The following is a 13,880-nucleotide window of genomic DNA, read 5'->3' as shown; positions in this document are numbered from 1 at the left end:
TTGTTCGTTAAGGACTTCGTCATGTAGATGCTTTCAAGTTTCGCCCATAACTGCAGTGCAGATTCGATACCCACAACATATTGTAGTGCATCATCAGAAAAATTTAATCGAATAGCACTTACCGCCTTTTCCTCCATCTCTTCCCAATCTTCATCAGTAATTTTTGTAGGTTTCTTAGACTTCCCCAACAACGTTTTCGCCAAACCCTGTTGTATCAGAAGATCCTTCATCTTTTGACACCAGAGGGTGAAATTGTTCTTCCCATTAAACTCTCGATGTCATACTTGACATTCGATCCCTTCCCTGCCATCGTGATAGTAAACCCTAAAAAACGGAAACCTAGAGCTCTGATACCAATTTGTAGAAACCAAACCCTAAAACGATGCAGAAGATAATGGAAAAACAAAACAAACAATGCACACGGATTTTACGAGGTTTGGCAAGGTTGCCTACATCCCCGGTGAGATGAGATTCTACTTCACTATCAATGGAGAATAGGGTTACAGCGCTCGTCTTCACACCTCTCAGTATTGCTTGCATTACAGAGAAAGAAACCCTCGCTACAAATATATAGCGAGAAAACCCTAATCCGGATTAAACTACAATTGCCCTCAAATAAAAAATTCGAGCACGGGGCTGCGCCCCCCTACACCCCCTGCTATGCAAGGGAGCCTCCTGCCCCCCTTGCAACCCCCACAGCCCGCTAACCTGCTAGTGGGACCGCCGTCCTGCCTGTCTAGGTGCTGCACTAGTACTTCCTGGATTAAACTGCGACGGAATACAAGACATCATACACCAACACCCTTACCCGCCCTGACCCTGACTCAAGGCCGGGCCTGCACTCCAGGCCAAAATTTTTGGGCTTAGCCCTATGTGGGCTCAAGGCGGGCCAAAGGCAGGTTCAGGCCGTCAGGGCCAAACTTGCACCCCTAGCTACTAGTACTGCTTCTGGTGGTCCGGTAATGGCTACTGCTATTGCTTTTGTTGTTGCGGGACAGTGGTGGTGGCAATGGCTGCTACGATTTCTGTTGCCGCTATTGAAGCCGGTGGTGGCTCTTATTGTTACTACCGTTGGTGATGGCAGTAGTGGTGGTGGTGGTGGTTGTTGCTCTAGTTGTTGCTTTGGTTAGGGCAGTAGAGTCTCTTAATGTGTATCAAACCATCTTGGGTTGTATCAGCCCATCTCGGCCTATACTGGTGGGTACAGATCTATATAACCTGAGACATTTTTTATTTGTAGTGTTTGGTATCGATTTGTCGTATCAAAGCCATGTATCCCGATACGACGGATTTGTATCGAGACTAAATACCTCAGAATGTTTGAGAATTTAAGAAATAGAAGAAAAAACATTTGTTCCCTCAAAGAAAGGAATAGTTTGATCTTTTATTGTAATCGGAAAACCAGCCTCATTGATAATCCATCATATGAAAGGCTATTTAAGGGGTGACCAATGATTGGAGATTACAAACGTTGCAGCAAAGAGACGAGCATATATATATATATTGTATTTGAAGTAAACTTCCCGTGGACCGTGCACTAGCTGACATATTCTGTGCTTGTACTTTTTTAATCAATTTTGTTCTGCCTTGCTTATTAGAGGGGGGAAATCCAATACAATATGGTATTGCAAACAGTAACTTTGGAGAGAAGTCGGGGAAAAAGAACAAAAAAAGTAAAAGAGAAGGAAAGAAGAAAGCCCGCCTTCGTGTCCCCATTTAGAGCTTCAACAAAAAGAACAACTCAATTTAGATTCCTTATATATTGAAAAAGTGAAAATGGAGTATATGGTGTGTAAATTTAGTTACAATATGACGGGTAATGAGGTGGTGAAAATTGATGAGAGGGAGATTCCGATAAGTGGTTAGTTTAGGTATTTGGGCTAAACCATAAATAAATGAGAAATTGAAGATGATGTTACACAGAGAATTGAAATAGGATAGATAAAGACGAGAGGTGCATCCGCGGTGTTGACTGATCATAAAAAAAGAGCAACCCAGTGCACGAGGCTCTCGCTACTGCAAGGTCTATTGTGTGATCGAAGTATTCCTTTAAAATTTAGAGGAAAATTTTATAGGACAATCATATGATCAGCTATACTGTATGGTGCAAAATGTTGAGCAATTAAGAAATGTCATATAGATAAACTCAGTGTAACTGAGATGAGGATGTTGAGATAGAGGTATGGTAAAACTAGCAAGGATAAAATAAAGAATGAACAAATTAACGCTGATTTGGGAGTAGCTCTCATACATAATAAGTTTTCGAGGAAATCGGTTGCGGTAGCATGGTCATGGCCTACGGAGACCTTTAGATGCTCTAGTATGGAGTGATTTTCGGATTGAATGAGCTAAAAGAGAGGGTAGACCTAAAATGACTCGGAGAATTGGTGCGAAAAGACATGCAAAGCTTAGGCATCGATCGTATCAATAGCACGTTAGTAACACAACAGTATTGAAAGGCCTTGATACAGTACTGATACGAAACTTTAAAAAAAATAGTAATGTAATGACTATGTTGGGTTGTACGATCAATACACCGTCTAAACCTTGCAGACACAACTCGCAACCTGTAGATTGGTGATTTGAGCCACATTTGGGATTAACCAGGCTTGAATCCAAGATCAAAACCAGCTCTACGCAAGAACAAGGGACCCTAGAAACCTTTTTTTTTTTTTTGCAATGGATCAATAGATTAGTGAAAAACAACCTGAAACATTGCATCTACCTAGGGTTTTTGCAATGATTTGTTCATCTAAACCCTAATTCTTCCACAAAAAAAAAAAAAAAAAAAAAAAAAAATTTGGGGCGAGGGGGTGAAGAATATTTTATTTTATTCCCTAAAAAATGCTTGCTAATAATTTGTAAAATTATCTATGATGGAGGATGATGAGATCTTTCATCCTCCTTAATTTCAGTATTTTTTTTCCTGTAATTTTAGTTTTTTTTTTTATTGGGTAAATAAAAATATGGAAAAGGCCAACAATTATGGAATAAATTACACTAATGTGTGTTAAATTGTATGAAAATTTTCTGAAAAACATGAGTTCTTTGATTGCATTTTTTTTTTTTTTTTTTTTGGTGTGTGTGTGTGTGTGTGTGTGTGTCTTATTTATGGGTAAATACATTATGCTTATGTTTGGTGTCAAGGAAGATGCCATCTAAAGAGAGCGATGTCAGTCTATAGTTTAAAATACAAGACTTCTTTGCTTATTAATAGTGTTTTATGCTTCAAAACTGTATTTCGAATGTATCCTAGGCATCTCCATTTGTTTCTTGAACATCTCCAAGTGTATCTTTAGAGTATCTTGTACCTCTCCAATATCATATGATATGCCTCTTAAAATCACCCTTCTGAATTCTGATACAATACAAGATAACGATACTTTAAACCTTAGATAAAGCACCCTTTTTAGGTCATTATACATGCCACTTATGCCTTTTTTTAACTATCACTACTTGCCACATTGGCAACTATGGTTGGGTCCAGAATCATGTGAAAAGGACCCAATACCCATCTTAGTGGTCAAGTTTCAGCACAAAACAAGTAGGGGAAGTGCCTTAAAAATGAATTCAATGTGACATAAAATTGCAAAGAGAGCACTAGATTCTGTTACAGAAAAGTGGCAATTTTTTGTAATTTTATGAAATTCTAAGTCACCTTTTAATGACTTCTTGTGCTTGTTTGAAGCTCAAAATTGAACACTTAGATGGGTATGGGATCACCTATCACATAAGCCCATCCATGCCTCTTCAAGTCTACCACCTGGCAAGCTAGCACCACCTTGATGGTGACAAGCGAGGTATTTAGTCTCAACACGAATTGGTTGTATCGGGCCCATACGTATCATGATACAAAGCTTTGATACAGGAAAGACTGATATCGGACACTAAAAATAATATATATGTATGTGTGTGTGTGTGTGCGTCTGCCGCCACCACCTGGAAAGTAGAAGTAGCAACATCAGCCACCACCATCACTGCCACAGCCAAAGAAGAAGAAAAGGAGAAGGAAAAGAACTCACGTGTGGTGATGTAGATAAGTCACTTGGGCTTATTTTATTGCAAATAAACATTGGGTTGTGTTATGTATGTGTTGGGCCTTTGATCCTATGGATTTATTTGAAATAGGCCACTTTAATGGGCCTAAAATATGGGTAGAAGGTAGGAAAACGGAATTTAATTCATTAGTTTAATTAGTTGCTATTTAATTCAATAAAGTTCTATTAGGCCATTAATTGGTTGTAAAGTCATATATGACTATTAGTTAGTCAGTCCTGCTCCATGTTAGAGTTAGAAGTCTAGTCTTAGTTCTATTTGAAGTCCTAGTTGTAGTAAGAGTGTCTAGTCTTATTTGGAAATTAGCTCCTAGTCAAGGTATGATTGTAATTTTGCCCTCTTTAAATAGAAGAGCCTATGCACTGATATTTCTTAGATTTGAATTAATGAATTATTGAGTGATTACTCATTAACTAAAAAAACTGTTACTGAGAGGTGAGATGCCTAAACGTTTGAGGGGTGTGATACCCAAAACCTGAGGGGTGAGATACCCATTCTTTTATTCTCTTTCACCCTTATCAACCCTCCATCGATTCTTCTTTTTCTATTTTTTTTTTTCTGTTTAATGTCATTAGAAGTTCAGACCTGTTAAAGCATACAAAATCAGAATCAGTCAGCCAAAGAGTTCTTGTTCTTGAAGCCAATCGACCCTCATTGCTGCCCAAGTTTGAGATCTGATCTACAGATCCTTTGGAGGACTGGGTCTATACTCTAAGAAGATCAATCGATCATCTCTTGAAGGTTATCTGAAGAAGACAAGTTGTTCCTGTAGAATTCTTCACATTCTCTCTCCTAGGTCTGAAAATCAAGAAAGCACATAACTCCATAACCAGCCGTCAGAAGCCTTTCATATTTGGGAGTTTTTGTACCCTCCCTAGGGACTATCTACACCCAAAAGTGCAGCTCAATCGGACTCTCACATACCTGGCCCCACCTTTCTCTCTCCAGCTCTATAGCAGGTCTTTCCTCTCCTTTCGGGTTAGGTTTTGGGCTGGTTTTGCTCCTATATGGGTATTATATCCTTGGGGGTTTATTTGATGGTATTATTTCTTTGTTTTTTGCTCCTATTTGTATTGTTTGGGGTTATAAACTGCAGAGTTAGTTACCTGTAATCTACTCCTACATTATGTGGCAGCAGAGACAACGGCAGAAGCAACAAACAAAAACAATGGGGGAAGGTTTCTCCATAGATCAATGTTACTACTCTCCCCCCTCCCTATTCCTCTTTTATGTCAAATAAACTTCACTATGGTTCGCCACCCATGGAAGTTTTCTTGCACTACTAGCTAATATGCCACATGGAAGGATGATTTGGAAAATCCAACGGTTGAACGGAAGGGCATGATCTAGATTGGTTGCACATTAATTTTTATAGCAAAACTGAATTGATTTCACCATCCATGCATTGGAGTTTTTTTATTATATTTTTAACCATCCATTTGTATTTCAAAATGTAATGAATCTACAAAGCTTTATACTGACACATGGCCAAATTACATCAAAATTGATAAGTAATTGTTCAAAAAATTGGGTCCTAATTGATATGCCACGTGGTGGATATTAGGTCCGATTATTGCTTTAAGGTGTACACTATGCTTCAAAAGAATATTTTGCAATCTATCCTAAGCATATAAACATGTATCCTAAGCATTTCCATGTGAATCTTTAGCATATCTTGCATCTCTAATTTGTCTCTTAAAACCACCCTACTGGTACATTGATTGATACCGATACTTGACAACTTGGTTCTACCTAAACCCTAAGCAATCACCCTATACCACAACTGATCTTCACCTACCATAAAATTTTTTTTGGTGGCCTATCACCCTTAGAAAAAGATATGTAACCTCCTTTTTTTCTAGTTTTGCCCATCGAAATCAAATCCACTTGGTGGTAATTAGTGATGTCATCTTTAGCATGTCATTAAAACTCTCTTTCAATGGAAATTAGGTGGTTGACAAATAAGCATGAACGTTAACAAGAGATGTGATTTGCAATAAACCAGAAATTTTTCAAAAACAAATTATCACCCCTCAAAATGTGCCTACTTCTCCAGACTGGTCAATCACAAACCCCAGCGAGAAGTCCACTTAAACTTAGTGATGAAAAACAAACCCATAACCGAAAAAGCAAAAAACCATTTCTCTAACTCATAACACCAACTAACTGTCACATGTTGCAGGACTCGGGAATGAGAATAATCTCGCTCTTTTGAGTGTTCATCTTCAAAACACTCGCAATAAAGGAAATAAAGGTCATTGTGACTATCCTCAAATGTAATGATGGTGCAGACCAGCTGCTGTTGTAGCAAATCCCTCTAAAAACCTTTCCCCCCCCCCCCCCTCTTCTGGAACAGATGGTTCAGAGTCTCCACATAAGGGTAAACAATGGGGGGAATGCAGATCCCAAAGCCTAATACCTCTTAAGCTAAGAAGGTAACCATCAAAATGCCCATCAAAAAAAAGCAAAAGAATCAATGTAAGATACAGTATATGATGGCATGATCCAACACAACCATTTCTCCATCAGATCTTTTGAGCATGCGGTAGATAATATCCCAAGACAACAGATCATAAGCCTTCTCCAAGTCCAACTTACACAAAATACCCAGAATCCCACCCCATCAATCTACAATTGGATAAATGCACTCGCAAATGCAAGCCTAATCCAAGATTTGCCTGCCTTTTTTTTTTTTGGGTGTAAACTGTCAAACCACTTCGAGTACAGTCTAATGTGACACATTATACTATCAAGAACTTATATACTGAAGATAATAGAATCACTTGGTACTTTTAACCAAGCAACCTTGCAGCTACAGCCCACACTTTGAATTCTATAACCTTTCGTTTCACTAGTGCAAGCATAATGCATTGTTCAACAATCTCCCTAACCTTTCATTTTTGCATACAACATCCAGAAGCCCAGTGGAGCTGACAAGCAGTATCACATGGAGTATTTGCATTGGTTTGACCAGTCAGACCCAAGGATCGAGATCTCAGGTTCGGACCTGGTTCCAGTCAGGCTCGAAACAGAGAAGTTCAAAACTTGGGTTTTTCAACCCTGGGTTTCGTTTCAGCCAGATTTGAAACTGAGACAACTGGGAGATTTCGGTTAGTTTCGACAGAGATTTAGTTCCATGTTCAGACCTGACCTCTTCTTGTAATTTGAAAAATAAGGAACCGTAATTTTGGATTTAACGAGGACAGGATTTTGGTTTGGGTTTGATTACATAAGATTTGTAGTTGACCAATTTGAATTAATTATTTTTGTGTCCGATTATTTATGTTGGGCCCAGTCATAGTAGCAGGTACATATAGTTAATTCATCTATTACTCAAAAATAGTTTGCATATGTGCTGAATTTAAAAAAAAATACATACCATATTGTTAAAGATAAGGAAAATTTTGTGGATTTTATGATTCAACCATATTGCTTGCAAACTTTTGCCATATATATATATATATATATATTACATGCCATTATATCAATATTTCAAATTATGAGCATAGCTTATATACTATATCAAGATATAGAACCTGCAAGAAGGATCTTGATATGGTCTTCATTGATCTGGAAAAAGCCTATGACAGAGTCCCTAGACATTTAATCCAGCATTTTCTTGTGAAGAGAGGGGTGTCAAGTAAATATGTGGATGTAATAAAGATATGTGTGAGGGTGTAGTCACTAGCGTGAGATCTATGGAAGGTAAGGCAATGAATTCCTAATTATGAATTGGGTTACATCAAGAATCAACCTTAAGCCCTTTTGCTTGCACTTATCATAAATGATTTAACCAATAGCATCCAAGACAAGGTCTCGTAGTGTACGCTCTTCACCAATGATATCCTTTTTGGCGGATGAGACAAAATCAGGGATTAACGCTAAGTTAGAGCTATGGAGATCAACCTTGGAAATAAGAAGCTTTAAGTAGTAGATCGAAGATGTGTAACTTTAGTCACACTATGATGGATAATGATATGGTGAAAATTGAGAAGTGAGATATACTGCAAAGTGACTATTTTAGATATTTGGGGTCAACCATAAATAAAGAATGTGACATAGAGGATGATGATTCACAGGAGACTTAAAGTGGGATGGATGAAGTGGAGAGTGGCGACCAAAGTGTTATGTGGCCAGCGTATTCCTTTAAAACTTAAATGAAAATTCTATAGGACTATCGATGCAGATTCTTCACCAAACTAAGCTTGTTTTATTAGGAATAAGTCTAGGGTTGGGTTGTATATGTGTTGGGTCTTCAGTCCATGTGGTTTTGAGTGTAATGGGCCACTTTTATGTTCTAAGGTTGCATACGGAATTCACTGATTTGTTTCCTTTTTCTTTAATTTCCTTTTTAGATGGGGTTATTTAGTTTCTAATTTTAGTACCTAGTTAGTTTCTAATTTTCAGTCATAAGTTAGTTTCTAATTTCAGAAATTGTATTTTCCTAGTTTCTATTTTCAGAATTGAAAACTAGAGAAGTTTTTTTTATTTAGTTTCCTATTTCAGTTTGGAAACTAAACTTAGTTTCTATATTGAAACCCCCCATCATTATTATAAATAAAGGAGAGCTCTCATTACTCATTAGTACAGCCACGATTTATACAAACAAAAAAATTGTTGTTGCTGCAATGTCTCTACTGAGATTGCTTTGTGTTTGATCAAAGTGGTGGTCTTGTGTTTGATCAAGGCTAAAGGAATTGGTGTTTGATACAATTGACTCTTTGCCGCGTGAAGTCCAAGAGGTCTCTTCAACTATTCTTTCTTCTCAAAGTTAATTGCAAGGTTCTTCAAACCAGTTATAGAACTGCTGAATTGTTGAAATCGATTGAGTTGTTAGCTTCCCTATTGAACTCGATAGCCTGCTGGACTGTTATATACTACTATAATTTTTCTGTTATGATGTTGGGGCTGGTTTATAGTTGTTCTTGGTTTAAAAGTTCCTGCAGATTTGGGTCTAGTTTAAGTTTTCAAATCTAGTCTTACATTAACTATTGTACAACTACAGATGATGTATGGGGCGGAATGTTGGGCAGTTAAGAAGTGTCATAAAAAAATTATGTGTTGCAGAGATGAGGATGTTAAGATGGATGTACGGAAAAACTACGAAGGATAAAGAAAGGAATGGATGTATTAGAGCTGATTTGGGAATTGCCTCAATCAACGACAAGCTCCGAGAAAGTCGTTTGAGGTGGTATGGCCATGTTCAACGTTGGACTGGGGACGCCCCATTAAGGAGGGGAGAAGTGATCTGATTCATTTAAGACCTCGAGATCTCGCCGAGATATGGTTGATTTTGATTATTTCCTGTCATCTCGTCTTGGAAAATCCAAAAAGAGAGATATCAAACATCAGCAAGATCCCGCCAGATCTCTCTTTTTTGGCTTACCAAGATTTGGGGCGAGATCGAGATCTTAAACCTTGGTAGTAATTTCTTATTATTTGTTATTATATGTTAGTAATTGTATTCTATTTAGAAAGTTCTCTTGTATTCCATTTTAAGCAGACATTTTACATAAAGAAGCAGTTTCTCTACGTAGGCACACATAGAGATGCCTACATAGAGAGGAACAACACCTTCAAACATCATTATATGCCACGTGACAAACAGACATTCTAATTTCTTCCTTTTTCTTCACTGGGGCAGGAGAGAATGAAGGACCATATGCAATATCTTTTTCTTCTTTTGGGGGGTGGGGTGGGGTGGGGTGGGGTGGGGAGGGCTGGGTGGATCATTAGAATTTTACTGATAAAAGGGAAAACCAGAAAGGAGGCACATACATAAAAGGTTATTAAAAAAACAGTAATACAAGACGAAGTGTGGAGGTCACGACAAAAAACAAGCAAAGACTAAATGACATGCTTCGTAGAAGATAGGCCAGGAAACAACCCTCCTATGCTAACTTATCAACCAAAACATGGTTGCTGGTGACATGGATTGAACAAGAAGCTTATTGTGGATTCAAAGACCTAAGCTCCTTTGAGAAATGGGATAACATCCAAGGAACATTGCACCATCCAGTGAACTAAGTGGACGGCATATGAACTTAACTTCAGAAAGAAATTTAGAAATCCTGTGTCAAACGTTTGATAGTGAAATATTTCCTAAAGACATCTAATCTGCAGCAGACCAAAATCACAATAAAAGAGTATCTTAGGGCTACCAGTTTGCATTTACCACATGAATTCTTTTATACTGACTACATCTCATGCTCTCTCTATCATTGATAGTTAAATCAACCTTTCTTAATGAAATAGTGGATATCTCTCTCCAGGGAAGAATAGAGAGACGTCCCATAAGACCCAATATGTCAGAGAAGTTGTACCATACATAAGAAATAATTCTACAGTTGCAGTTCATACATTTTGCAAAATCATATTTCACAAAATCCAATTCTATCTTGTTTCAGTGTGAATTGAGAGAGTTTCCCACTTGAAATTTGTATGTTTTTAGTTCTTAAGGTTCTGTTTTTCTTCCATTGAAAATCACATAAACAGAATTCAGTTTAACATAACCTAAATTATCAGAAACAACAATTATCACAGAAGAGAAAGTATGAACATACTGCATAAAACCTAAGCATTCATTCAGAAACCAATTTTGCGTGACATCATAAAAACTCCACCCATATGATAAGAACAAACACAAATATCAACAAAAACATAAAATAGAAAATATTACAGAGTCCATAAAGCGGTCAGAGGCATATATCCTTTTTCCTCATAATTGTCCAATATATATTATAAGTTGTTTCCAAAAACCTATCTTAGAATAACTGACTGCTTAAATAACTAAATCACATTGACTGAGCACCTCAGTATAATGCTTAGAGGATCGTCATAGAAGTAAGGAATCTGATCAAAGCAGACCCGAAAGGAAACAGAAACTAGAGACCAATCCACTGTTGATAATGGAATTCACAACTAAAGGTTTTAGCTAACTTCACCTGTGAAGAGTTTGAAGGCAGTGGGAACGCTTCGCCTCTGGGTAATCCAGAAAACATCAGATTTTTTGGTCATATACAGCCCAGGATCTATAATAATTGGTTTTGCCCGCTGAAACCTAGAAAAGAAACCAGAAATGAATGTGAGCAAAAGTTCTAAACGTAGTCAATTTAAAGTTCCAAACTGGAGATCGATCTAAATAAAAAGGGTTATTCTTTGTACTCTTTCCATCCAATGTTGCTGGTATGATCCATGAAATTGAGATCCCGGGGCAAATACGAGAACGTGTGCAACAGATCTAACCAAGGCAAGGCACCAATCAATCAAAAGTTTAAAAACAGAGTGCAAATGACTAACCAGAGCAATTGAAGAAGCCGAAAATGACTAACCATCTTGAGTAACGAGGGGGTAATCGGAGGCACTGAGATTGACAAACCAGTCCCAATCGCCACCCTCCTTCAACAAGATGGCAGCGGCGTGGAGGGTATTGGCGACCATAGTAGGACCCTTGTAGGTGATGAGATTGGCTTTGGTGATCATTCGAACATTACCCACGGAAGCTAAGACACGGTGTGTCCTGATGAAGTTGAGGAGATCGACGCGTTCCTTTGGAGGGGACTCTAGGTCGAGATGAACAACGTAGCGGTTAAGCGGGTGGTAGAGGGCAAGGAGTGTACGCTTCAACATCTCACCATCGCCGGCGGAGCCGGAGATGAGGTAAGCCAAGCGAGGGGGTGGAGGAAGAGAAGAAACAGGAAGTGGCCGAAGCTTGGCCTCGACAAAAACGCCGCCGGAAGGGGTAGAAGAGCGATAGAGAGGGAAGAAGAGAGTACCGTATGGAGAGGTGGTAAGGGTTGTGAGGAAGAGAAGGAAGAGAGAAACCAAAGAGCCAATAGCCAAAGGAAAGATCCATTTCCTTTCCACATTTGGTGGTTGCCTCAGATGCAGATAACTCTTTAGACTCTTCATCTCATCTCCCTCTTGCTCTTTCTCTCCCCCACCCCTTCTATCTCTATCTCTCTATAGCTTTTCTAATGGAGGCTTCGACTTGCATAGGAGGAGACGAGACGAGACGAGACGAGACAAGACAAGTCTTTCCTTTGCTTCACGAGTCTCCTTTACTTGCTGTGGAGTTGGCAATGGCAGACAAAAGTAGTAGTAGTTCCGTAAAGAGACCCTCTCTCTCTAAGGTCTCGTTTCTCTCTCTCTCTTCCTTTATCCAGCTTAAGTCGAAAGTAACGAGCCATTAAGGTTGCACCCGTTGCAGTAGTTTATGCGTTGGTTGTGGGAGGGATTACGGAAAGACAACGTGTTTACGCTTTGGCTCCGTGTATGGTTGTTGAATATATGAAACCGTTCTCACCGATTTCTACTATTTTCTTACCGTTGGATCATCAGATCGGATCGGACTGATCAGTACCCAAAGGATTGGTACGGTGCGGTGACGTGATTTTGTTCTGATCGGTAAAAACACAATTGTTGAATCATACGTGTCGATCGCTTAAATACCTATAAACAGATCTAGAGAATCAACACTCAAGAGAGAAACCGAATCCATTTTTAAATTGACTACATGACAACAAATGACTCTGAATCCAACCCCATATAATAAACATCTAAAAGTGTTTATTTTCGTTATAAACAACAGAGAATTCATAAGCAAAAAGCTGGGAGAAATTGGAGATAATGTGATCGAAGCTGACTACAGGACCCACCCAAAGAAAAAAGAGTCAAAAAGAACTAGACAATTTTAAATAACAATTAAAAAAAAAATCCTTTTAAAAATAAGATATGAAAATGGTTTCTGTTTTTAGGAGGTGGCAAAATGACTGGCCCACCCCATAAAATAGAAAATCATGCCTCTATTATGCATGTGCGAGCGACATTCCTCCTTCATAATAAACATGTCCACATATAAAATATGGGAAAATGGTTTATCTAGAGAAGTCCAACCCCTACACTTAGATACATGGGGTAAAATAACCACCCATCCCCCATGAAATGAAAAATGACAACTTTTGTAGATGTTTCTTTGTGCACATATAGGAATCACACTCCCCCATAGGAAATACTTCCCATAAGATATTGATAGAGGTTTTACTCTTTATGGAATTATGGTTGGACGGTCACACCTGGAAGACTATATACACAAAAACTTCAACAACTTATTATCATCTAGCTTAGTCATTATATATATATTCAAGCTTATTCATAGGATGGTTTAAAAAAAAAAAAAAAATTGTTGTTGGGATTAACTATTCAATACTGAATTTGAATAATTTTGGTTGATTTTCAAGAAAATAAAGTTATTCGGTATTACACTCTTGCACCTAGACACAAAGGTAACAAAATGACTACTCTACCCCTGTTGGATGCATGGGCATATGCTCCCATTAGCACCAACGTTAGCACAGGAACCCCGTGACTAGGTAGCATTCCCTCTCCCAAATTATATATAGTCAACAGCTAAATTCCTTCATTTACCAAAAAAAATAACATCTAAATTCCTTCTACTAGAAGGAAAAACATTGAGATTTCCTTTTTTGATCTATAAATGACAATAAATATTTCTAAAAAAAATGACACAAATATGATAACAGATATGGAGTTCAATTCTCCTGACCCATTTCTCGCATTGGACGAATCGGAGATAATATTTGGTCATGTACCATATTTGAGTGCCTAATTCAATCATATGGTCCATTTTGTATTGCACATTTTTCATAATATATTAATGATATAAACTTATTCAATGATTTGTGTAGTTTAACCAATTTCCTTTGTTTATTATGACACTTGAATCAAAGTTATATATGACTTAAACTTGACATATAAGTAGGGGATGGTCAAAGCTATCTATCTTTAAGATTTAAACCTTGCTT

At 38.0% G+C, this 13,880-nt stretch overlaps 1 protein-coding gene across 1 annotated transcript; it reads right to left on the bottom strand.

The window, feature by feature from the left end:
- Positions 1-10,969: 10,969 nt before the first annotated feature.
- Positions 10,970-12,197, bottom strand: LOC122076072 (beta-glucuronosyltransferase GlcAT14B-like). Its single transcript, XM_042641355.1, has 3 exons — positions 11,388-12,197; positions 11,221-11,296; positions 10,970-11,116 (listed from the first exon to the last, which is right to left on the bottom strand). Exons 1-3 carry the CDS (start codon positions 11,965-11,967, stop codon positions 10,987-10,989), a joined length of 786 nt encoding a protein of 261 aa, XP_042497289.1. The 5' UTR covers positions 11,968-12,197; the 3' UTR covers positions 10,970-10,986.
- Positions 12,198-13,880: the final 1,683 nt, after the last annotated feature.

This window comes from Macadamia integrifolia, chromosome 4, assembly GCF_013358625.1.
Source record: "Macadamia integrifolia cultivar HAES 741 chromosome 4, SCU_Mint_v3, whole genome shotgun sequence".
Taxonomy (NCBI): Eukaryota; Viridiplantae; Streptophyta; class Magnoliopsida; order Proteales; family Proteaceae; genus Macadamia; species Macadamia integrifolia.
The sequence above is the reverse complement of the archived record's forward strand: the minus strand, read 5'-3'. Positions and strand labels throughout refer to the sequence as shown.